This window comes from Anomaloglossus baeobatrachus, chromosome 7, assembly GCF_048569485.1.
Source record: "Anomaloglossus baeobatrachus isolate aAnoBae1 chromosome 7, aAnoBae1.hap1, whole genome shotgun sequence".
NCBI classification, from domain to species: domain Eukaryota; kingdom Metazoa; phylum Chordata; class Amphibia; order Anura; family Aromobatidae; genus Anomaloglossus; species Anomaloglossus baeobatrachus.
In genome coordinates, this window is record NC_134359.1 from 299644939 (window position 1) to 299670648 (window position 25710).

Consider the following 25710-nt stretch of genomic DNA (forward strand, 5'->3'; position numbering starts at 1 on the left):
CAGATTCCTTATAAACTGATGTTTCAGTCTATCCATAATATAATGTAATCGTGTACCATCAACTATTTCATATATTGCATGTAAATTACACAATGATAAACATATGATAAAACCGTAAACACCATTAACAACCAGGCAGGGCCATGTCACAATCTGGTAGAGAGGAAAAATTTCCTTCAATTCCCGTCCATCTAGCTTCCTGATACTAACTAGTGGGGAGGAAAGATTCCCTTAGATTCCCATCCATCAGAGTCCATAATCAAATTAGGACAATATTATGGCAAAAATAATAGCAGTAACATGTCAAAAAACTCAGGGGACTAAGCTCCAAGGCTATGTATAGGTAAGATAGACAGGTGGCACATTTTTACCTGGGAGACAATGGTGGTCAGAGAGAGGTGTTCAGAGAGAGGTGTGTCTGCGTCCTTCCCGACGGCCGTTTCGGCTATGCAGCCTTCGTCAGGGGGCGTGAGGGGAACCTTCTTACATTGTCTCCAGTCCGGGCTGCTCTGTGAGGGGAATCTTCCTACATTGTCTCTAGTCCAGACTCCTCTGTGAGGGGAACCTTCCTACATTGTCTCCAGTCCGGACTCCTCTGTGAGGGGAACCTTCCTACATTGTCTCCAGTCCGGGCTCCTCTGTGAGAGGAACCTTCCTCCATTGTCTCCAGTTCGGGCTTCTCTGTGAGGGGAACCTTCCTCCATTGTCTCCAGTCCGGGCTCCTCTGTGAGGGGAACCTTCCTCCATTGTCTCCAGTCCGGGCTCCTCTGTGAGGGGAACCTTCCTCCATTGTCTCCAGTCCGGGCTTCTCTGTGAGGGGAACCTTCCTCCATTGTCTCCAGTCCAGACTCCTCTGTGAGGGGAATCTTCCTCCATTGTCTCCAGTCCGGGCTCCTCTGTGAGGGGAACCTTCCTCCATTGTCTCCAGTCCGGGCTCCTCTGTGAGGGGAACCTTCCTCCATTGTCTCCAATCCGGGCTCCTCTGTGAGGGGAACCTTCCTACATTGTCTCCAGTCCTGACTCCTCTGTGAGGGGAACCTTCCTCCATTGTCTCCAGTCCAGGCTCCTCTGTGAGGGGAACCTTCCTCCATTGTCTCCAGTCCGGGCTCCTCTGTGAGGGGAACCTTCCTCCATTGTCTCCAGTCCAGGCTCCTCTGTGAGGGGAACCTTCCTCCATTGTCTCCAGTCCGGGCTCCTCTGTGAGGGGAACCTTCCTCCATTGTCTCCAGTCCGGGCTTCTCTGTGAGGGGAACCTTCCTCCATTGTCTCCAGTCCGGGCTCCTCTGTGAGGGGAACCTTCCTCCATTGTCTCCAATCCGGGCTCCTCTGTGAGGGGAACCTTCCTCCATTGTCTCCAATCCAGGCTCCTCTGTGAGGGGAACCTTCCTCCATTGTCTCCAGTCCGGGCTCCTCTGTGAGGGGAACCTTCCTCCATTGTCTCCAGTCCGGGCTCCTCTGTGAGGGGAACCTTCCTCCATTGTCTCCAGTCCAGGCTCCTCTGTGAGGGGAACCTTCCTCCATTGTCTCCAGTCCGGGCTCCTCTGTGAGGGGAACCTTCCTCCATTGTCTCCAGTCCGGGCTCCTCTGTGAGGGGAACCTTCCTCCATTGTCTCCAGTCCGGGCTCCTCTGTGAGGGGAATCTTCCTACATTGTCTCTATACAAAAAGAGCCACAGCCACCCCACGATTTACCAGATACATATATGACCATTGAGCACCATGTTATGTATAGGGAACTGGATGGGGACTGAGGATAAGTCATAATAATTATAAATCAAAGAGAAAACACACGACCAAGAATCCAAGGTGCAAAAGGTGAAATCTTTATTGACACAGGGGTAGGTGCGGGGCGGCACGAAACAAGTGCGGACACCATTCACTGATCAGATTATACATACAATTATCACAGATTCCTTATAAACTGATGTTTCAGTCTATCCATAATATAATGTAATCGTGTACCATCAACTATTTCATATATTGCATGTAAATTACACAATGATAAACATATGATAAAACCGTAAACACCATTAACAACCAGGCAGGGCCATGTCACAATCTGGTAGAGAGGAAAAATTTCCTTCAATTCCCGTCCATCTAGCTCCCTGATACTAACTAGTGGGGAGGAAAGATTCCCTTAGATTCCCATCCATCAGAGTCCATAATCAAATTAGGACAATATTATGGCAAAAATAATAGCAGTAACATGTCAAAAAACTCAGGGGACTAAGCTCCAAGGCTATGTATAGGTAAGATAGACAGGTGGCACATTTTTACCTGGGAGACCATGGTGGTCAGAGAGAGGTGTTCAGAGAGAGGTGTGTCTGCGTCCTTCCCGACGGCCGTTTCGGCTATGCAGCCTTCGTCAGGGGGCGTGAGGGGAACCTTCTTACATTGTCTCCAGTCCGGGCTGCTCTGTGAGGGGAATCTTCCTACATTGTCTCCAGTCCAGACTCCTCTGTGAGGGGAACCTTCCTCCATTGTCTCCAGTCCGGGCTCCTCTGTGAGGGGAACCTTCCTCCATTATCTCCAGTCCGGGCTCCTCTGTGAGGGGAACTTTCCTCCATTGTCTCCAGTCCAGACTCCTCTGTGAGGGGAACCTTCCTACATTGTCTCCAGTCCGGGCTCCTCTGTGAGGGGAACCTTCCTACATTGTCTCCAGTCCGGGCTCCTCTGTGAAGGGAACCTTCCTACATTGTCTCCAGTCCAGACTCCTCTGTGAGGGGAACCTTCCTACATTGTCTCTAGTCCAGACTCCTCTGTGAGGGGAACCTTCCTCCATTGTCTCCAGTCCAGACTCCTCTGTGAGGGGAACCTTCCTCCATTGTCTCCAGTCCGGGCTCCTCTGTGAGGGGAACTTTCCTCCATTGTCTCCAGTCCGGGCTCCTCTGTGAGGGGAACCTTCCTCCATTGTCTCCAGTCCGGGCTCCTCTGTGAGGGGAACCTTCCTCCATTATCTCCAGTCCGGGCTCCTCTGTGAGGGGAACTTTCCTCCATTGTCTCCAGTCCAGACTCCTCTGTGAGGGGAACCTTCCTACATTGTCTCCAGTCCGGGCTCCTCTGTGAGGGGAACCTTCCTACATTGTCTCCAGTCCGGGCTCCTCTGTGAAGGGAACCTTCCTACATTGTCTCCAGTCCAGACTCCTCTGTGAGGGGAACCTTCCTACATTGTCTCTAGTCCAGACTCCTCTGTGAGGGGAACCTTCCTCCATTGTCTCCAGTCCAGACTCCTCTGTGAGGGGAACCTTCCTCCATTGTCTCCAGTCCGGGCTCCTCTGTGAGGGGAACTTTCCTCCATTGTCTCCAGTCCGGGCTCCTCTGTGAGGGGAACCTTCCTCCATTGTCTCCAGTCCAGACTCCTCTGTGAGGGGAACCTTCCTACATTGGCTCCAGTCCGGGCTCCTCTGTGAGGGGAATCTTCCTCCATTGTCTCCAGTCCAAACTTCACTGTGAGCAGAGCTGTATCTGTAGCGCCCCACGGGGCAGGTAGTTAACCTACTCGTTGCCGGGCTATTGAGGGTTGGGTCAGGCGATGTCACGGGGTGGCCTTGCATGGTTCCGTTGCCCCGAGGCGTACAGTAAATGGTGGGGGAAGCGGGGTATTTGGGAGAGTTTGTCGTGGCGCCACCTGTGGTATGCGGCCAGGAGTAGTCACCACTGCAGAATTCCTCGCCGGGGCTGGTTTTATGGCAGCCGGGATGGTGTTGCTTCCCACAGGCGGAGCGGGCCCTGGGTGGATGAAGAGGGAAAAAGTAATGGTGGTTGGCGCCTAAGCGCTGGGCGGCGCCGCCGGTAAGGACAAGCCAACATAGTCTCTGCGGGTTCAGGGTGTAGATTACTCACATCTTCAGCTGACAGCCCGGTCACACTGGTCACTGCCGTGATGGGCTCAGGTCGATCCTGAATCCGCGGGAAGTCAGAACTCGTCTGGGAGTCTGTGGGCCCTTCCTCACTGCGCTTTGTAGTGTGGGTCTCTGTGGCTTGAAGCACTAAAGGGTACTTTACATGCTGCGACATCGCTAGCGATCTCGTTAGCAATGTGAAATTCTAGATCCCAAGTGCGATCTTTTGAGATCGCACATAGGTCATTTTACGCATGTGCGATCTAGAATTTCACATCGCTAACGAGATCGCTAGCGATGTCGCAGCATGTAAAGTACCCTTTAGTCTCTTCCATACTAGGTAGAGTACTGTTCCCTATGCCAGTAGCGGGGATTTCCTTGAGCCTGACCATGATCGAGGCCCGGGAGTCCTAGGTGCCACTTGGCTTTGGAAACTTGGGTGGTCAAAGATGCATGGAAACTCTCCGTCCGGCAGAATCTGGTGATGCAACGTGGAATTACACCACCCTAGGGTGCTGCACCCTGAACAGCGCTGGTCCCGGGGGAACTGACACGGTATCCTCCTCAGCGCCCGTTAAACTCCTATGTCCCACAGGAGCTACCGGGAAAGACGTCCGCTCACTGTCACTCCTGCTGGACAACTCCTATCATTGCTGTGTGTGTGACTCCTTACTTCTCCTGGTGGCCGCCCCTCCCCCTGCCCAGGTCCTAAGCTAGTGGATTGGGGCCCCTATTGTGATGGCATCCTGTAAATGCCACACTGTTGGCAACCTCTTTGGTACCCGACCCTAGCCCAGTCCCCAGTGGGGAAGGGGCAACCCTTGTGAGTATGTGGTTGTGTATCATGAAACTGGCACGAACCTCCCTTAGATCCATGATCAGTACTACACCCCAAGTGGAGTGCAGTACCCTGTGGCGACCCGAGCCTCAGGGGTGCCACATTCCCCCACGGCAAATGGCAGCACTCCCGGGCTGCAACAAAACACAAATAACACTGCAATATTTATGTATGCATGCAACAGGTTAACAGTAAACATTCTTCCCTTTATGGGAGCCAGCAATGATTTCAAAACGTTTCAAACATGTTCAACAATACCGGTCACAGGTCATCAAAGCATTTTAATGCAGCAAATGTCAGCATAAATATTTTCATATAAAACTGTGCAAATATAAAACAGTTAAAACATTTTCACTTTTACATCAGTCTGGGTACATTGATCTTGTAAAATACACAAGGTGCTGGGTGGGAAGCGGGGACTGGTTCTGGATGCCTGACTGAAGTGGGCTCTGCCTCAGTTTCGGCATCTTCCTGTCGACAAAGTCCCACATCTAAGGCATACCAGCCCCACTCTCCCCTGTGCCGTGTATACACAACCCGGTCTCGCGGGTGGAGATCCCGGTCCGGATTGCCCCGCTGGAGGTGGGATTCAACAACTCGCCGGGACACAAACACTTCCTTGCTCAGCCCCGGCTCTGAAATGAACCACCACCCCCATTCAAGATCAAGCCTGGTCACAGTACCTCTATGCAGCGGACCCCGCTCTGATGGATGGGACTGGCGGGCCCGCTGATTAGCTGCCAGGTTTCGGGTCTCCACTGCCAGCTTTTGTTCCTGTCGCCGCCACTCCTCCGCGGCCAGCTGGGCAACGGTGTCTGGATAAGCGGTCCAGCTTGTTGTGGCATCCCAGCTTAATTGAGATTGTCCCTTTTCCCACACCAGACCGGGAATGGGCTCCTCCAACTCCTCGTCGCATGCATCCGCCCCTGGTGGTTGGTGGGTCTTGGACGGGTTTGCAGCCTCTTGGGTGATGGTCACCGTTCCTTCCGTGACCTGGGGGACTGTCACTGGTTCTTCAGCAACCTGGGGGGTGGTCGCCGGCTCTTCCGTGACCTGGGGAACGGTCACCGGTACTTCAGCGACGTGGGGTGTGGTCACCAGGTCTTCAGCAACTTGTGGGGCGGCTCTCTGGTTCTTGACAACTTTGATTGCAGCTTCCAGGTCTTTAGCTGGGGATGGCTGGTGGTGTGAGGGATCCTGGAGGGTGTCACCGGTTGCAGTGGTGACTGGAGTCTCGGTCTCCTCCACCGCAAACCCTTCCTTCGACATTTCTCCATCCAGGATTGGCAGAAGTTGGTCCTCGTAGGCCCGCATGGCCCCCACCATCCCCATCATGGATGCCCTGCAGTCACGGATGACGCCCCCGCTGAGATCGCTGAAGCTCCTGAGTTACCCAGTTCACTTCTTCCGAGCAGTCCAGAACATTGGGCGCACCGGTGTCCCCCCTTGACGGCCAGGGTATGCCATAACTGACACCCTGCACCTCCGGTGGACCTGGTACGTCCGCTCTCGTGTTCCTCCAACTCTCGACTCGACCATAGGAGGGGGCAGGCTTAGGCTTTCGCGCCACTTTTTCTCACCAACCCACGAAGGGTGGGCACACCCTGGCCAATTGTTGTCTTCTAATGGCTGCTGAGGTGTAACTTTTTCAAATAAACAGTCAGAACTAGGTAGTACATAAGGCGCACAGTACCCAGTTAAATGAGCACGATATCCTGTTCGTGACGCCAAATGTAGCGCCCCAGGGGGCTGGTGGTTAACCTACTCGTCGCCGGGCCGTTTTGGGTCGGGTCAGGCATTGTCACGGGGTGGCCTTGCCCAGTTCCGTTGCCCAGAGGCGTACAGTAAATAATGGGGGAAGCGGGGTGATTGGGAGAGTTTGTCGTGATGCCACCTGTGGTATGCGGCCAGTAGTAGCCGCCGCTGCCGGGTTCTTCTCCGGGGCAGGTGTTACGGCAGCCGGGATGGTGTCACTCCCCACAGTTGGGGCGGGCCCCGAGTAGATGATGAGGGTAGTAATGGCTGTTAGTGCCCAAGCACTGGGCGGTGGCGCAGGTAAGGATGAGCCAACACAGTCTCTGCGAGTTCAAGGTGTTGTTTATTCACAGCTTCAGTTGCCAGCCCCAGTAGAATTGGTCACTGCTGTGATGGGCTCAGGTCGATCCTGGATCCGTGGGCGGTAAGAACCGGTGCAGTAGTCTGTGGGCCCTTCCTTGCCGCGCCTTGTAGTGCGGGTCCTGTGGCTTGAAGAACTTAGTCCCTTCAGTACTGGGTAGAGTACTGTTCCCTATGTCAGTAGCGGGGATCCCCTTGAGTCTGACCATGATCTAGGCTCGGGAGTCCTAGGTGCCACCTGGCTCTGGAAACTTGTGTGGTCGGAGAAGCATGGAACTCATCCGTCCGGCAGAATCTGGTGATGCAACGTGGAATTACACCACCCTAGGGTGCTGCACTCTGAACTGCGCTGGTCCCAGGAGAACTGACACGGTATCCTCCACAGCAACCGTTAAACTCCTATGTCCCACAGGAGCTACCGGGAAAGACGTCCGCCCAGTGTCACTCCTGCTGGACAACTCTCTATTACTGTGTGTGTGACTCCTTACTCCCCCTGGTGGCCGCTCCTCCCCCGACCCAGGTCCTAAGCTAGTGGATTGGGGCCCCTGTTGTAATGGCATCCTGTAAATGCCACACTGCTGGCAACCCCTTTGGTATCCGACCCTAGCCCAGTCCCCAGTGGGGAAGGGGCAACCCATGTGTGTATGTGGTTGTGGATGGTGAAACCGGCACCGACCTTCCTTAGATCCATGATCAGAACTACACCCCAAGTGGAGTGCAGTACCCTGTGGCGACCGGGGCCTCAGGGGTGCCACATTCCCCGTCCTGTCTGATACTGAGCCCTGGAGTCTGAACTGAGCTTTTAAACTAGGATCGGGGGGGGGGGGGAGGGTAGTGGAGCAAATAAGGGGATAGATAGAGCAGATAGAGACAGGGAGACGGTAGGGGTCAATGAAGGATTAGGGGGGGATGGGACATGCAAGGAACGTAGGGAGGCTAGGAGTAATAAAGGTGTTAATAGGATTAAATGTCTACTGGCAAATGCAAGAAGTCTTGCAAACAAAATGAATGAATTGGAGACTCTTATGTCAACCATGGATTATGATGTGGTGGGCATTACGGAAACCTGGCCAGATGAAAGCCATGACTGGGTGACAAACATACAGGGTTATAGTACATTTAGGAGGGACAGGAAAGACAAAAAAGCTGGTGGGGTGTGTATATTTATCAAATCTAACCTAAAACCTGTGTTGTATGATGACATTGAGGGGAACAGCAACAATGTAGAGTCAGTATGGGTAAATGTACATGGGGAGGGGAATAATGGAAAAATGCTAATTGGAGTTTGCTATAAGCCTCCTAACATACCTCAACAAATAGAGGGTGAAATGCTGGAACAAATTGAAAAGGCAGCTAATAATAATAATCGTGTTCTTATTATGGGGGATTTCAACTATCCAGACATACAGTGGGACATAGAATCTTCTGGTTCTGCTAAAAGCTGTAAGTTCTTATCTACCATTCAAGACCATTTCCTCTCTCAGGTGGTAGATGAACCGACGAGGGGAGATAATTTGCTAGATCTGGTCCTGTCAAATAGACCGGATACAATTTCAGATCTACAGGTCCGGGAGCACTTGGGCACCAGCGATCATAATATGGGAAGCTTCAACATAATATTCAATAGAACATTTCAAAGGGGGAAATGCTAAAACCTGGAATTTTAGGAAAGCTGATTTCAGCAAATTATGGGAAGAGCTTAAATGTGTAGATTGGGACAAAGTCATGGTAACTGGGCATACCGAACATAAATGGGGAAAGTTTAAGGATATACTACTAGAGTCCTGTAAAAAACGTATACCCTCTGGTAATAAAACGTCCAGGAATAAAAAGAAACCACTATGGATAAATAAGACTGTACAAAGTATAATAAAACAAAAACAAAGGGCGTTTAAAATCTTAAAGGCTGAGAATACAGAAATAGCATTGCAGGAGTATAAAGATATCAATAAGCAATGCAAAAAAAGAAATCAAACAAGCAAAACTAGCTACTGAAACAAAAATCGCCAATGACATTAAAATAAATCCCAAAATCTTTTATAAATACATTAATGCCAAAAGGAAAACAAAGGATAGTATCGGCCCCTTAAAATATAATAACAAGTTAGTTATAGAGGACAAACAAAAGACTGAGATATTAAATAGGCATTTCTCATCTGTATTCACCAAGGAACTGACTGTACCAGGGATCATTCAACAAGTGAAAAATCAAAGTCCACCACCCGATATAATTAATTTAACACAAGAAGAAGTACGCCTACGTCTGAGTAAATTAAACATTGACAAATCCTCAGGGCCAGATGGCATTCATCCACGAATATTGAGGGAATTGAGCTCCGTAATCGACAGACCGCTGTATCTCATCTTTTTAGACTCACTTGTAACAGGGTTGGTGCCTCAGGATTGGAGGATTGCTGATGTGGTACCGATATTTAAGAAAGGTAAGAGGGTAGATCCAGGCAGCTACCGTCCAGTAAGCCTGACATCAGTAGTATGCAAAGTTTTTGAGGGCATTTTAAGGGATGACATGCAAAAATATATTGCAGAAAATAATATGATAACTGACAAACAGCATGGATTCATGAAAGATAAGTCGTGTCTAACCAACCTGTTGGGGTTCTATGAGGGGGTAAGTTCAAACCTGGATATTGGTAATGCAGCTGATGTGATTTATTTGGACTTTGCAAAGGCATTTGATACTGTACCACATAATAGCCTTATACTAAAGCTCCAGAAGCAAGGACTAGGGGAAACTATATGCAACTGGGTAAGGAATTGGCTAAAAGATAGGAAACAAAGAGTAGTCATAAATGGTACATTCTCTAAATGGGCTATAGTCAGCAGTGGGGGCCGCAGGGATCTGTACTGGGAGCAGTGGGGACCGCAGGGATCTGTGCTTGGACCGATTCTTTTTACTCTCTTTATTAATGACCTTGTGGATGGGATTGATAGTACAGTGTCAGTCTTTGCCGATGACACCAAACTATGTAGGATATTAAAAACTGACCTGGATAGTACAATATTACAAAAAGATCTGGATAAGATGTCAGAATGGGCAGATACTTGGCAAATGAGATTTAATGTTGATAAATGTAAAGTAATGCACCTAGGACGGAGTAATCCTATAGCTGCGTATACATTAAATGGAAGTAAACTCGGGACTACAGAACAGGAGAACGACTTGGGTATTCTCATTACAAATAAGCTGAGCAGCAGCACTCAATGTCAAGCAGCAGCTGCTAAAGCAAACAAGATTCTAGGGTGTATAAAAAGAGAGATTAGATCCCGGGATCCCAGCGTATTGTTCCCCCTCTATAAATCACTTGTAAGGCCACATCTGGAATATGGGATCCAGTTTTGGGCTCCACATTTTAAAAAGGACATTCAGAAGTTAGAGTCAGTTCAAAGGCGGGCAACTAGACTACTACAAGGAATGGAGGCCGCCCGTATGATGAGTAATGGAGGCCGCCCGTATGATGAGTAATGGAGGCCGCCCGTATGATGAGTAATGGAGGCCGCCCGTATGATGAGTAATGGAGGCCGCCCGTATGATGAGTAATGGAGGCCGCCCGTATGATGAGTAATGGAGGCCGCCCGTATGATGAGTAATGGAGGCCGCCCCTATGATGAGTAATGGAGGCCGCCCCTATGATGAGAGGTGGAAAAAGTTAGATATGTTTAGCTTAGAAAAAAGACGTCTCAGAGGAAATCTCATTTATATGTATAAATACATGTGTGGTCAATATAAAGGACTGGCACATGACTTATTCCTTCCAAAGACAGTACTAAGGACCAGGGGGCACTCACTGCGAGTGGAAGAAAAGCGATTCCGACACCTAAATAGGAAAGGGTTCTTTACAGTTAGAGCGGTCAGACTGTGGAATACACTACCACAAGAGGTAGTAATGGCAGATACTAGAACCGCAAATGGCTATAAAAGTCACATGTAACTCCGATAAGGCAGACATTCTCTCATATTGATTATTGAAGGTGATTTACCTCTGAGATTGTCTCCTCTATATATGAGAATAATCAAATAAGTCATCCATTGATAGGAGTGAATTCTCCTTACAGTGTCCCCCGGTCCATCCTGTCTGATACTGAGCCCCGGAGTCTGAACTGTATCTCCCAGTCTGTCCTGTCTGATACTGAGCCCTGGAGTATGAACAGTATCCCCCGGTCCATCCTGTCTGATACTTAGCCCCGGAGTCTGAACTGTATCTCCCAGTCTGTCCTGTCTGATACTGAGCCCTGGAGTATGAACAGTATCCCCCGGTCCATCCTGTCTGATACTTAGCCCCGGAGTCTGAACTGTATCCCCCGGTCCCTCCTGTCTGATACTGATCCCTGGAGTCTGAACTGTATCCCCCGGTCCATCCTGTCTGATACTGATCCCTGGAGTCTGAACTGTATCCCCCGGTCCATCCTGTCTGATACTGATCCCTGGAGTCTGAACTGTATCCCCCGGTCCATCCTGTCTGGTACTGATCCCTGGAGTCTGAACTGTATCCCCCGGTCCATCCTGTCTGGTACTGATCCCTGGAGTCTGAACTGTATCCCCCGGTCCCTCCTGTCTGATACTGAGCCCCGGAGTCTGAACTGTATCCCCCGGTCCATCCTGTCTGATACTGAGCCCCGGAGTCTGAACTGTATCCCCCGTTCCCTCCTGTCTGATACTGAGCCACGGAGTCTGAACTGTATCCCCCGGTCCATCCTGAACTGTATCCCCCGGTCCATCCTGTCTGATACTGATCCCTGGAGTCTGAACTGTATCCCCCGGTCCATCCTGTCTGATACTGAGCCCCGGAGTCTGAACTGTATCCCCCGTTCCCTCCTGTCTGATACTGAGCCACGGAGTCTGAACTGTATCCCCCGGTCCATCCTGAACTGTATCCCCCGGTCCATCCTGTCTGATACTGATCCCTGGAGTCTGAACTGTATCCCCCGGTCCATCCTGTCTGATACTGAGCCCCGGAGTCTGAACTGTATCCCCCGGTCCATCCTGTCTGATACTGAGCTCGATAGCCTGAGCTGTATCTGTAGCACCCAGGGGGCAGGGGTTGTCAGGCACGGGGCCAAGCACCTGAATTACTCATCACCGGGCCGGTGTGATGGTCTGGGATGTCGCGGTGACCTGTCCGGCTTCCTGCCCCGAGGTGTACACCAATAAGGAGGGAGGATGATGGGGGTTGTAGTAGGATGAATGTCGTGACGCCACCTGTGGTATGCGGCCAGAGATTAGCCGTCGCTGCCGTCGCTGCCCTCTGGGACGGATGGTAGTAGCAGCAAAGATGGTATCACTCCCCTTAGGTGGATCGGGTCCTGGGAGGGATGATGAGGGGAGTAGTGATGGCAAAGGCCTTTGGCGCCGAGGCGCAGGGCGGCGGCGCCGGTTATAAGAGTCTGAGTCAGATGCTGCGGCTCCAGGTGTCTTTACTAACTTTTTGTGCTGCTCGCCCGGGTAGTACTGGTCACCCACGTGGTGCTTGGTTGGTCCCTTACACCTAGCGCCTTGTGTGTTGGATCCCCGTGACCTAAAGCTACTTGGGGACCCAAGTCCGTCTCGAGTAGTACTCTTGTCCCTATTTGCAGGTGCCGCGGCTCCGCAGTGGGGCCTGGCTGTTATGGTCAGGAGACCGCAATAAGAGCTACAAAAATCCCATTAAAAGGTAGAAGATAATGCACAAAGAGTAGTTGGAAATTTAGCTGGCTGCAATCCCCTGAATACAACAACACAATTAGAAGAAGCGGTGGAGCGTTCCTAACCAACCTAGACGCCTCGTCACTGCCGGAGAATTAGCTAACCTCAAAGATGGAATCCTAACATGCCTCGGAGCAGCCCCAAAGGAAAGTACAAAGCCCCCAACATATAACAGTGATGTAAGGAAAAAACACACGGATGGAAAGTATAGGGTTAGGCAAAGTGAGGCTCTGCTAGCTACATACAAAAGGATAGCATAAATTGCTGGTTGCAGTCAGCAAAAACCCTGAAAAAATACCAACACCTGATAATAAAAATATTCCCTTAAAGATCACACGATCTTCCTCCCACTATATCAGGAACTCTTGTGCAAATAATTTAAAAGGAAAATTTATACCCCCAGGCTGGACTCAATAGGCTACTTGAAACAGCAATCATCTTCTACACTTGTCTGAGCGACAGATGCAGAATCGGACTCACTACCAGCACTAGCCACCAAAGGGAGTTCAGAAACACTCCCAGGGACAGCACCATCTCTGATGGAATTCAAAACACCTGGCTGTGTCCAAGGCCCCAGATCCTATTTGGCACTGTGCTTTCAGGCTCTGTGTGGCCAGGGAAGCTTGAAACCTCCCCGTCCCGGCAGATTCTGGAAAACCAACTTGAAGAATGTTCTTCCCTAGCGTCCTGTACCCTGCGTGGTGCTGGTTCCGAGGGAACAGCAAGAACAACTCCTATGCCCCACCAGAGCACTGGTAAGACATGTCCGCTCCTTTCCTCTCCTGACGGAGAACTCCCCTAAGTGTTGTGTTGGCTCCTAACTCCTCCTCAGTGGCTGCCCCTCCCCCGGCTCCCTGTCACTAGGGGGTGGTGCCCCCCATGTTTGAAGGCTACCTTAGGACCCTACCCTAGCCCAGTCCCCATTGGGGAGGGTAACCTGGTTGTGTATTTGGGTGTGTAAGTGGTGAAACCGGTACCGACCTCCTCCAGATCCGGGATAAGAATTACACCTTAAATCAGGTGCAGTACACCGTGGCGACTGAAGCCTCAGGGGTGCCACATATCCCCCAGTCTGCACTGTCTGATACTTAGCCGCGGAGTATGAACTGTATCTCCCAGTCCATCTTGTCTGATACTGAGCACCGAAGTATAAACTGTATCCCCCGTTCTGTCCTGTCTGACACTGAACCCCGGAGTCTGAGCTGTATCCTCCGTTCTGTCCTGCCTGATACAGAGCCCTGGAGTCAGAACTGTATCCCTGGTCCATCCTGTCTGATACTGATCTATGGAGTCTGAACAGCATCCCCCAGTCCATCCTGTCTGAGAGCCCCGGAGTCTGAACTTTATCCTCCGGTACACACTGTCTGATTACTAAGCCCTGCAGTCTGAACTGTATCCCTGGTACACACTGTCTGATTACTGAGCCCGGGAGTCTAAACGGTATCCCCCGGTCCATCCTGTCTGATACTGAGCCCCGGAGTCTGAACTCTTAACCCCGGTCTGTCCTGTGTGATACTGAGCCCTGGAGTCTGAACTGTATCCCCCGGTCTATGTTGTTTGATACTAAGCCCTGGAGTCTGATCTGTATCCCCCGGTCCATCTTGTCTGAACTGTATCCCCCGGTCCATCCTGTCTGATACTGAGCCCCGGAGTCTGAACTGTATCCCCCGGTCCATCCTGTCTGATACTGAGCCCCGGAGTCTGATCTGTATCCCCCGGTCCATCCTGTCTGATACTGAGCCCCAGAGTCTGATCTGTATCCCCCGGTCTGTCCTATGTGATACTGAGCCCCGTAACAACCTGAAAATCTCCTTTTGCTGCCAGTGAATGAAGCAGCTGATAAACCCCCTCCTGGCCTCATCTCTGATGCTTCGTTACAATGTATCAGTGCAGGGAGGAGCTGTGTTATTTTTATTTTATTTGCACTGATTCATTGTAACAAAACACGTCAAAGATCAATCGGGGCCAAAAGGTAGAGAAACTGATTTCTGAGGGGAGGACGGTGAGATCTATGCGCAGAGGAGGCTGCAGGGGAGGACGGTAAGATCTGTGCGCAGAGGAGGCTGCAGGGGAGGACGGTGAGATCTGTGTGCAGAGGAGGCTGCAGGGGAGGGCAGTGAGATCTGTGCGCAGAGGAGGCTGCAGGGGAGGGCGGTGAGATCTGTGCGCAGAGGAGGCTGCAGGGGAGGACGGTGAGATCTGTGCGCAGAGGAGGCTGCAGGGGAGGACAGTCAGATCTGTGCACAGAGGAGGCTGCAGGGGAGGACGGTGAGATCTGTGCGCAGAGGAGGCTGCAGGGGAGGGCGGTGAGATCTGTGCGCAGAGGAGGCTGCAGGGGAGGGCGGTGAGATCTGTGCGCAGAGGAGGCTGCAGGGGAGGACGGTGAGATCTGTGCGCAGAGGAGGCTGCAGGGGAGGACAGTCAGATCTGTGCACAGAGGAGGCTGCAGGGGAGGACGGTGAGATCTGTGCACAGAGGAGGCTGCAGGGGAGGACGGTGAGATCTGTGCGCAGAGGAGGCTGCAGGGGAGGGCGGTGAGATCTGTGCGCAGAGGAGGCTGCAGGGGAGGGCGGTGAGATCTGTGCGCAGAGGAGGCTGCAGGGGAGGGCGGTGAGATCTGTGCGCAGAGGAGGCTGCAGGGGAGGACGGTGAGATCTGTGCGCAGAGGAGGCTGCAGGGGAGGACGGTGAGATCTGTGCGCAGAGGAGGCTGCAGGGGAGGACGGTGAGATCTGTGCGCAGAGGAGGCTGCAGGGGAGGACGGTGAGATCTGTGCGCAGAGGAGGCTGCAGGGGAGGACAGTCAGATCTGTGCACAGAGGAGGCTGCAGGGGAGGACGGTCAGATCTGTGCGCAGAGGAGGCTGCAGAGGAGGACGGTCAGATCTGTGCGCAGAGGAGGCTGCAGGGGAGGACGGTGAGATCTGTGCGCAGAGGAGGCTGCAGGGGAGGTCGGTGAGATCTGTGCGCAGAGGAGGCTGCAGGGGAGGACGGTGAGATCTGTGCGCAGAGGAGGCTGCAGGGGAGGACGGTGAGATCTGTGCGCAGAGGAAGCTGCAGGGGAGGACAGTCAGATCTGTGCGCAGAGGAGGCTGCAGGGGAGGATGGTGAGATCTGTGCGCAGAGGAGGCTGCAGGGGAGGATGGTGAGATCTGTGCGCAGAGGTCGCTGCGTTACAGTGTGTCAGCGCTGATTACACCTGAGGGAACTTTCACCCCCTACAATCGCCCTCCGCACAGGACTGATACCCGCGGTACAATGTACCTCGCGCCTCGCTGATAGTGACGCCTGGACTCATAAAATGCATATAGGAAGACGTATGCCCTAGGAAGGGTGCGATCACGGAATATTAACCCTTCACTGTCCACAGCAGCTGCACAAGGGAGCAGGAAAGGATTGGCTGCAGCTTTGGATGTGACTAGAGGAGAAAGACATCAGTGAGTGGCGGCCGGAGGTGCCGGGCTTTCCATAGGGATTAGGGCGGTGGGCACGCGATCCAAGAGACCAACGTAACAGGAAACCAAAGGGTTAATAGTCAGCAACATGAAAAAGAGAAACAGGAGCCAAAAAAGGGAAGATCTGGATGAGCAGAGAGGGGCGGAGCTAAAGTGCAGCTTTAGGGGTGGAGCTAAGATTGGGACCAATAACAGGAGACAGGAGAAGAGCAAGGAAATTCCCAAACAGGAAGTAACTGGAGAAAGTTGGAAAAGGAAAAGCAGCGGTGTCCGGAGAACGTAGGAGCGGCAGGTGAGAGCAGATCAGAGCGCGGAAAAAGGGAACGCACTGGCCCTTTAAATAAACACGTTCTTAACAAAAAGTTTCTTAAAGTGATATCGCCCCAAAAATGTACATGCGTTGTACAGATGGGAGATTCCGGAACGTACGGGATCCTAGAGCGCGACATTCGATGGAGAGATGTGATGGAGGGAGGTGGGATGGGGGGGTCTATAATGCTGGGGGACGCCTGAGGTGGAGTTTACACCCTGGGAACAGCGCCCCTGATGGCCCCTGGCCACTTTATGCATTGCAGTCCTTGCTCAAACCATGTTGCATGGAGATCTGCATGAGCCCTTACAATTACACCCGGCCCTGTGATGGCGGCCATAATGCCGATGAGTGTGACTCCCCCGTCCTCCGACTAAAGGTAGGTTGTGTGATTCCAGAATGGATCCGGAAATAATGGAGAAGTTAGCGGAGGAGATGAAGAACATGACCGTACAAATGGGGGAGATCCAAGGCGTCCCGCTCCCCAAAAGCACCTGTGACATCTGGGACCAAATCTATAACTTTCAGGCCCGAGAGGACGATATCCTGATCGCAACGTTCCCTAAAGCAGGTGAGAGAGCGAACGGGGGAGGGGGGATCAGAAGAGACCGGACCCCCACAGCTTAATATTAATGTATTATCTCTATACAGGGAGCTCCCCCTAGTGGTGGCTGCAGACAGGATCTTATCATGTATCTCTGTATACAGGGAGCTCCCCCTAGTGGTGGCTGCAGACAGGATCTTATCATGTATCTCTGTATACAGGGAGCTCCCCCTAGTGGTGGCTGCAGACAGGATCTTATCATGTATCTCTGTATACAGGGAGCTCCCCCTAGTGGTGACTGCAGACAGGATATTATCATGTATCTCTGTATACAGGGAGCTCCCCCTAGTGGTGGCTGCAGACAGCATCTTATCATGTATCTCTGTATACAGGGAGCTCCCCCTAGTGGAGGCTGCAGACAAGATCTTATCATGTATCTCTGTATACAGGGAGCTCCCCCTAGTGGTGGCTGCAGACAGGATCTTATCATGTATCTCTGTATACAAGGAGCTCCCCCTAGTGGTGGCTGCAGACAGGATCTTATCATGTATCTCTGTATACAGGGAGCTCCCCCTAGTGGTGACTGCAGACAGGATCTTATCATGTATCTCCGTATACAGGGAGCTCCCCCTAGTGGTGACTGCAGACAGGATCTTATCATGTATCTCTGTATACAGGGAGCTCCCCCTAGTGGTGACTGCAGACAGGATCTTACCATGTATCTCTGTATACAGGGAGCTCCCCCTAGTGGTGACTGCAGACAGGATCTTATCATGTATCTCTGTATACAGGGAGCTCCCCCTAGTGGTGACTGCAGACAGGATCTTATCATGTATCTCTGTATACAGGGAGCTCCCCCTAGTGGTGACTGCAGACAGGATCTTATCATGTATCTCTGTATACAGGGAGCTCCCCCTAGTGGTGGCTGCAGACAGGATCCTATCATGTATCTCTGTATACAGGGAGCTCCTCCTAGTGGTGGCTGCAGACAGGATCTTATCATGTATCTCTGTATACAGGGAGCTCCCCCTAGTGGTGACTGCAGACAGGATCTTATCATGTATCTCTGTATACAGGGAGCTCCCCCTAGTGGTGGCTGCAGACAGGATCTTATCATGTATCTCTGTATACAGGGAGCTCCCCCTAGTGGTGACTGCAGACAGGATCTTATCATGTATCTCTGTATACAGGGAGCTCCCCCTAGTGGTGGGTGCAGACAGGATCTTATCATGTATCTCTGTATACAGGGAGCTCCCCCTAGTGGCTGTAGACAGGATCTTATCATGTATCTCTGTATACAGGGAGCTCCCCCTAGTGGTGGCTTCAGACAGGATCTTATCATGTATCTCTGTATACAGGGAGCTCCCCCTAGTGGTGGCTGCAGACAGTATGTTATCATGTATCTCTGTATACAGGGAGCTCCCCCTAGTGGCTGCAGACAGGATCTTATCATGTATCTCTGTATACAGGCAGCTCCCCCTAGTGGTGGCTGCAGACAGTATGTTATCATGTATCTCTGTATACAGGGAGCTCCCCCTAGTGGCTGCAGACAGGATCTTATCATGTATCTCTGTATACAGGGAGCTTCCCCTAGTGGTGACTGCAGAGAGGATCTTATCATGTATTTCTGTATACAGGGAGCGCCCCCTAGTGGTGGCTGCAGACAGGATCTTATCATGTATCTCTGTATACAGGGAGCTCCCCCTAGTGGTGGCTGCAGACAGGATCTTATCATGTATCTCTGTATACAGGGAGCTCCCCCTAGTGGTGGCTGCAGACAGGATCTTATCATGTAACTCTGTATACAGGGAGCTCCCTCTAGTGGTGGCTGCAGACAGGATCTTATCATGTATCTCTGTATACAGGGAGCTCCCCCTAGTGGTGGCTGCAGACAGGATCTTATCATGTATCTCTGTATACAGGGAGCTCCCTCTAGTGGTGGCTGCAGACAGGATCTTATCATGTATCTCTGTATACAGGGAGCTCCCCCTAGTGGTGGCTGCAGACAGGATCTTATCATGTATCTCTGTATACAGGGAGCTCCCCCTAGTGGTGGCTGCAGACAGGATCTTATCATGTATCTCTGTATACAGGGAGCTCTCCCTAGTGGTGACTGCAGACAGGACCTTATCATGTATCTCTGTATACAGGGAGCTCTCCCTAGTGGTGGCTGCAGACAGGATCTTATCATGTATCTCTGTATACAGGGATCTCCCCCTAGTGGTGGCTGCAGACAGGATCTTATCATGTATCTCTGTATACAGGGATCTCCCCCTAGTGGTGGCTGCAGACAGGATCTTATCATGTATCTCTGTATACAGGGAGCTCTCCCTAGTGGTGACTGCAGACAGGACCTTATCATGTATCTCTGTATACAGGGAGCTCCCCCTAGTGGTGACTGCAGACAGGATCTTATCATGTATCTCTGTATACAGGGGGCTCCCCGTAGTGGAGGCTGCAGACAGAATGTTATCGCACATGAGTCTTGATGTTTGGGATTTGATATATTTACAATGAGTCGGATGGCTCTGATCCATTTTCCAGGTAGGGCACCTGAGGTCAGGGCCATTTTTATATGAAGGCGGGGGTGGAAATGGGACAGAGGTCAGGGGTCACCTCGGATTATTTCATTCTCTTTTGCTGAATCATTGTGAAACAAACTTCAGAGCCAAGAATGAGATGATGATATGGGAGGTGGGGGCGGGGGATTTAAAGGGGCAGTGATCCTAGAAATCCTCTTTTCCTCATTGTGATTTTGCAATGATGTTGGATAAAGTTCTCAAGAATCGGAGATGGATAATATCTTAATTGTAGGTTCAGTGGAGACAGAACCCGATCTCCTGAGATAATACGACCGTTCTCTCAACTTCGCTGCCATAATAAGTTCTGCGCAGATTTACATTGCCACCTGCACAGAGTTATCATAGAGTTAAAGGGACAGAACAATACAAGGGACTTCATTTGTGCCAGGCCAGGAGGTGCTGATGATAGAATAGAAAGGGAATATTAAAGGAAGTGTACAAAAAAAAATCTAGAAATTGTAGTTGCATGTCACTTTAAGATTTAAAGGGGACATGCATATTAATAGAAAATTTAGTTTAGGGTGTAAAGTGGTTCAGATCAGTGACGTGGAGGAGTTTTTCAGGGACTACATGGATGCAGGAGATTGTGGACCTGATAATGCTGAATGGGGATGTGGAGAAGAGCATGAGGGCCCCGTGCTTCGTCAAGGTGCCGTTCATTGACCTCCATCCAAAGCCCATGCCGTCGGGTAAGAGAGAGACCACCAGTCTTTGGCTACAACCTGTAAACATGAAACAAGGATGTTGTGTTCGTGGCAAAAACCCGACTGGTTTATGATCTTCTGACGTTTTAGGTGTGGATGCCGCTAACGCCATGCCATCACCACGACTCCTGAAGACTCATTTACCGATACAGCTCATGCCACCATCTTTCTGGGAGAAGAACGTCAAGGTGAGCGTGAAGAAAGGGAGTGAGGGGCGTTCCTACAGTACAGATATGAGGTCTCCGTCCTTCTCGACCTCCTGGATGATCACCCATGGGACCCTCTAAGATTGTATTCTGTGACCATCTGACCAGAGGGAGATCTGGTGGTCTCCACCGTCTGACACATAACTGTGGGGTCTATCTGTAGGTTAAGGGACAAGCTGAAGACGTCTCCTATTATGCCGATGTCTCTATCTCATGTCTTTCCTTTCAGGTAGTCTACGTTGCTCGGAACGCCAAAGATTGCATGGTCTCCTACTTCTACTTCCAGAGGTTGAATAAAGGTTTACCAGATCCGGGGACCTGGAACGAATACTTCTCAACCTTCACATCTGGACATGGTAAGTGAAAGGGGTGTCGCAACCTCCAGCAGGAATGCCGCGCCTCAGAACTCAGAGCCTTATCCTGTCATGGTGCCTCCAACAACCCACAGGTTGGTGGGAAAATGGAAACGGGAATACCGTAGTAAGGGAAGGTAAGTAGGTGGTCGCAGGGGCTGATTCCATAGTCAGTAATAGGGGAAGGTAAGTAGGAGGTCGCAGGGGCTGATTCCGTAATCAGTAATAGGGGAAGGTAAGTAGGTGGTCGCAGGGGCTGATTCCATAGTCATTAATAGGGGAAGGTAAGTAGGTGGTCGCAGGGGCTGATTCCATAGTCAGTAATAGGGGAAGGTAAGTAGGTGGTCGCAGGGGCTGATTCCATAGTCAGTAATAGGGGAAGGTAAGTAGGAGGTCGCAGGGGCTGATTCCATAGTCAGTAATAGGGGAAGGTAAGTAGGAGGTCGCAGGGGCTGATTCCGTAATCAGTAATAGGGGAAGGTAAGTAGGAGGTCGCAGGGGCTGATTCCATAGTCAGTAATAGGGGAAGGTAAGTAGGTGGTCGCAGGGGCTGATTCCGTAATCAGTAATAGGGGAAGGTAAGTAGGAGGTCGCAGGGGCTGATTCCATAGTCAGTAATAGGGGAAGGTAAGTAGGTGGTCGCAGGGGCTGATTCCGTAATCAGTAATAGGGGAAGGTAAGTAGGTGGTCGCAGGGACTGATTCCGTAGTCCAGCTATGTGTAGTGGCTAAGCTCCATGGTCTGGTGTGACTTTCATGTGGTTACTGGCATGCGCAGACACCCAGATCATATGGCCTGGAGTAGAAGCCGGGGTGAAGGCAATCTCACAAGAAACACAGATACCTTAGGTTTCATGAAGAAAAAGAGGGAACTTTTACTCCATATAACCTGCAGTGTGGACAATGTGGACTATAAACCGGTCCATATAACAGTCTCCACAATTTATATTACAGTTCTGTCCTTATCAGCAGGATTATCTCTCCCTCATCAAAGGTCTGAGAGGATCTTACCATCAGGCCTCTAGACCTGTCTTGGCTTTGATCGGATTGTGGCTTTCTGGATCTTTCTATATTCGGGCCTACCTTAATTTAGAATAAATGGCAGCCTGGATTTTCCCTTTCCACAAATCGTTTCCTTCTCCTCACCAGACACCGTCACTAGAGGATAGAAGTGACTGCAAGTATCCCCCAAACTCCAGCGTTCATACACCTCTCCCACCAAACTCAGTCCTCACCTCCTCAGCCCCTTCATCTCCTGAGCCCCTTCACCTCCTCAGCCCCTTCACCTCCTCAGCCCCTTCACCTCCTCAGCCCCTTCACCTCCTCAGCCCCTTCACCTCCTCAGCCCCTTCACCTCCTCAGCTCCTTCACCTCCTCAGTTCCTTCACCTCCTCAGCTCCTTCACCTCCTCAGCCCCTTCACCTCCTCAGCCCCTTCACCTCCTCAGCCCCTTCACCTCCTCAGCCCCTTCACCTCCTCAGTTCCTTCACCTCCTCAGCCCTTTCACCTCCTCAGCCCCTTCACCTCCTCAGCCCCTTCACCTCCTCAGCCCCTTCACCTCCTCAGCCCCTTCACCTCCTCAGCCCCTTCACCTCCTCAGTTCCTTCACCTCCTCAGCCCCTTCACCTCCTCAGCCCCTTCACCTCCTCAGCTCCTTCACCTCCTCAGCTCCTTCACCTCCTGAGGTCTCTTCTCCTCAGCCCCTTCACCTCCTCAGCCCCTTCACCTCCTCAGCCCCTTCACCTCCTCAGTTCCTTCACCTCCTCAGCCCCTTCACCTCCTCAGCCCCTTCACCTCCTCAGCCCCTTCACCTCCTCAGCCCCTTCACCTCCTCAGCCCCTTCACCTCCTCAGCTCCTTCACCTCCTCAGCCCCTTCACCTCCTCAGCCCCTTCACCTCCTCAGCCCCTTCACCTCCTCAGTTCCTTCACCTCCTCAGTTCCTTCACCTCCTCAGCCCCTTCACCTCCTCAGCCCCTTCACCTCCTCAGCCCCTTCACCTCCTCAGCCCCTTCACCTCCTCAGCCCCTTCACCTCCTCAGCTCCTTCACCTCCTCAGCCCCTTCACCTCCTCAGCCCCTTCACCTCCTCAGCCCCTTCACCTCCTCAGTTCCTTCACCTCCTCAGCCCCTTCACCTCCTCAGCCCCTTCACCTCCTCAGCTCCTTCACCTCCTCAGCTCCTTCACCTCCTGAGGTCTCTTCTCCTCAGCCCCTTCACCTCCTCAGCCCCTTCACCTCCTCAGTTCCTTCACCTCCTCAGCCCCTTCACCTCCTCAGCCCCTTCACCTCCTCAGCCCCTTCACCTCCTCAGCTCCTTCACCTCCTCAGCCCCTTCACCTCCTCAGCCCCTTCACCTCCTCAGTTCCTTCACCTCCTCAGTTCCTTCACCTCCTCAGCCCCTTCACCTCCTCAGCCCCTTCACCTCCTCAGCCCCTTCACCTCCTCAGCTCCTTCACCTCCTCAGCTCCTTCACCTCCTGAGGTCTCTTCTCCTCAGCCCCTTCACCTCCTCAGCCCCTTCACCTCCTCAGGTCTCTCTCTCCTCCTCAGACCCTTCACCTCCTCAGTCCTCAGCCACAGACCTCCTTATTTTTTCCTGTCAGAAAAGACCCGGGATTTTCCCCACTGCTGCTTCACTTCCTTTTACCACATAAGGTAATTTTGAGAATGGCCAGCCGAGGTCAGTGCAGACGCTACAACTCTCAGAACCAGGCTTCAGAAGGCACAGATAATGCGGAACATTATAGAGATACACACGGCCCATCAGGGGACAATCTAGTAGTATCTTCTCTGGGTCACTACAGAGGCTCAACACGTTCCTGGGGTTCCTCACTGTGCTCCTTCTCATTTCTTTACCATTTGTCATTATTTCCTCACCATGTTTTTCTTAGCGTTCATTCTTGTGCTCTTCTTTACCATTTTTCTCGTCTTCCTCTAGTTGCTGTACTATTCCTTCTTTCTGCACAATACTCCTCCCACACACCATGTTACTCATGCTTTTTTCTCCATGTTTCTCATTGTTTCACTCCAATATTCTTCCTCTGACTCCTGTCACCATGGTCTTCACTGTTTTTCCACTGTATTTCTCCCCTGCCACTCCTCATTTCTTCTCCTCTCCATGTTCCTCCTCAAAGGATCCTTGTTTTCTCTCAATGTTGCTCCTCCTTGTTTCCTCTCCTCTCAATGTTCCTCCTCACTGTTTGACTCCTTTTTTTGTTTCTTCTTCTTCTTGCTGTACAGCTCCTTGTTTCTGCTCAATGTTTCTCTTCACTGTGCTCCTCCTTGTTTCCTCTCCTCTCCATGTTCCTCCTCTTCAGGCTCATCCTTGTTTCCTCTCCTCTCCATGTTCCTCCTCTTCAGGCTCATCCTTGTTTCCTCTCCTCTCCATGTTCCTCCTCTTCAGGCTCATCCTTGTTTCCTCTCCTCTCCATCTTCCTCCTCTTCAGGCTCATCCTTGTTTCCTCTCCTCTCCATCTTCCTCCTCTTCAGGCTCATCCTTGTTTCCTCTCCTCTCCATGTTCCTCCTCTTCAGGCTCATCCTTGTTTCCTCTCCTCTCCATCTTCCTCCTCTTCAGGCTCATCCTTGTTTCCTCTCCTCTCCATCTTCCTCCTCTTCAGGCTCATCCTTGTTTCCTCTCCTCTCCATGTTCCTCCTCTTCAGGCTCATCCTTGTCTCTTCTCCTCACCTTGTTCCTCCTCGCTGCGTTCCTTCTTGTTTCCTCTCCATGTTCGTCCTTGTTTCTTCTCTTCGTAATGTACCTCTTTGTTTCCTCTCCATGTTCCTCCTCACTATGTTTCCTTCATTCAGTTCCTTGGGGCAGCTGGTTTGACCACGTCATTGGATGGTGGAAGGTAAAAGATCATCACCAGATTCTCTACGTCTTCTACGAGGACATCATTGAGGTGAGGACAGTGACTTCCTCGTCACGTACCTGGACGCTCAGCATCTTACATTTACCTGTTATCTCTGTCATCAGGATCCAAAACGAGAAATAACAAAAATAGGCAAATTTCTGGGCAAAGATCTGAGTGCGGAGGTGCTGGAGACCGTTCTGCACCACACGTCCTTCCAAGCCATGAAGGAAAATCCATTGACCAACTTTAGTGTCCTGCCGTCCTTTGTATTTGACCAGTCCATCTCGCCCTTCATGAGGAAAGGTGAGATTGTGGAGGCAGGACTATTGTATATGAGATGTGTTCATCCTGAGCATCCTGCTTCATGAGCCAGATCCTCAGGAGTTCGGCCTTTATCTGCTGGGCATTAACCCCTCGTTGTCTTCATTTTCAGGTAAAGTCGGGGACTGGAAGAATCATTTCTCAGTGTCACAAAATATTGTATTTGATGAGGAATACAAGAAGCAGATGGAGGGGAGCGGGCTGAGCTTCCGCACCGAGCTGTGACCGGGAGCACAGGATCCACGACCACCGCAATCCCGCCACCTTATACAGGGAAATCAATCAGCACAGCTCTATGAAGGATCTAGCTCATTATGATACTCCTCCCACATCTGGAGGCTCCTCCCCCACAGTATGGCTCCTCCCCTTTGTTATATGTGACAGTTTTCTGACTTCTTTTGCTTGTGGTTCTTCATCACTCTGTTCTCGCTGTCCTCCATGCACTGACTTGCTCTGCAGGCAATCTGAACAGGCAGAGCTGCAGTATAAAGCATGGTGAAGGGCTAGAACATTATATATATTGGTATGTAAGTAACTTTCAGACTACCTCAGCCTCCAGTAGACAACGCAGCTCAGGTGGAGTCACTGACCCGAACTTGTACATTGTAACAAACCCTCCATAAAGAACAGTTTCCATAAATCTCCAGTGATTGTCTGTGTACAGGGGGCGTCGTATATAGATTAGTCACATAAATGCCTAAATAATTTGGGTTAATCAGAGTTCTGTGAAATTTACTTAGACTTTTTAACACTCTTTCACATTCAGCTATTTTTCTCTGATATCAGCCTCCTCTATCCAGAATTTCCAGAGAGTAATTATGATCCTGCAGCTGTGGAGCGATCATATTGTCTCACAGTCCCCCGGGCTCAGTAGAGGCGCACAGCCTCTTC

At 51.2% G+C, this 25710-nt stretch overlaps 1 protein-coding gene across 2 annotated transcripts; it reads left to right on the plus strand.

Annotated features, from left to right (window-relative positions):
• Nucleotides 1-14482: 14482 nt before the first annotated feature.
• Nucleotides 14483-25472, plus strand: LOC142246532 (sulfotransferase 1C2-like). Of its 2 annotated transcripts, none has more exons than XM_075319594.1 (8): nucleotides 14483-14535; nucleotides 16656-16828; nucleotides 19947-20072; nucleotides 20178-20275; nucleotides 20523-20649; nucleotides 24452-24546; nucleotides 24621-24801; nucleotides 24932-25472. In XM_075319594.1, the coding sequence occupies exons 1-8, from the start codon at nucleotides 14507-14509 to the stop codon at nucleotides 25042-25044; spliced, it is 942 nt and encodes a 313-aa protein (XP_075175709.1). In that variant the 5' UTR covers nucleotides 14483-14506; the 3' UTR covers nucleotides 25045-25472. The 2 variants fall into 2 exon arrangements, with proteins under 2 accessions (XP_075175709.1, XP_075175710.1); XM_075319595.1 differs by lacking the exon at nucleotides 14483-14535 and adding an exon at nucleotides 16104-16239 and having other exon boundaries at nucleotides 24932-25471.
• Nucleotides 25473-25710: the final 238 nt, after the last annotated feature.

Bases quoted from the DNA above. Each gene is read 5' to 3' on its own strand.
- LOC142246532 (XM_075319594.1), top strand. From the start codon at position 14,507: ATGCGCAGAGGAGGCTGCAGGGGAGGACG. The intron at 20,073-20,177 runs GTAAGAGAGAGA...CTGACGTTTTAG, and splicing joins TCCAAAGCCCATGCCGTCGG to GTGTGGATGCCGCTAACGCC. The intron at 20,276-20,522 runs GTGAGCGTGAAG...CTTTCCTTTCAG, and splicing joins TCTGGGAGAAGAACGTCAAG to GTAGTCTACGTTGCTCGGAA.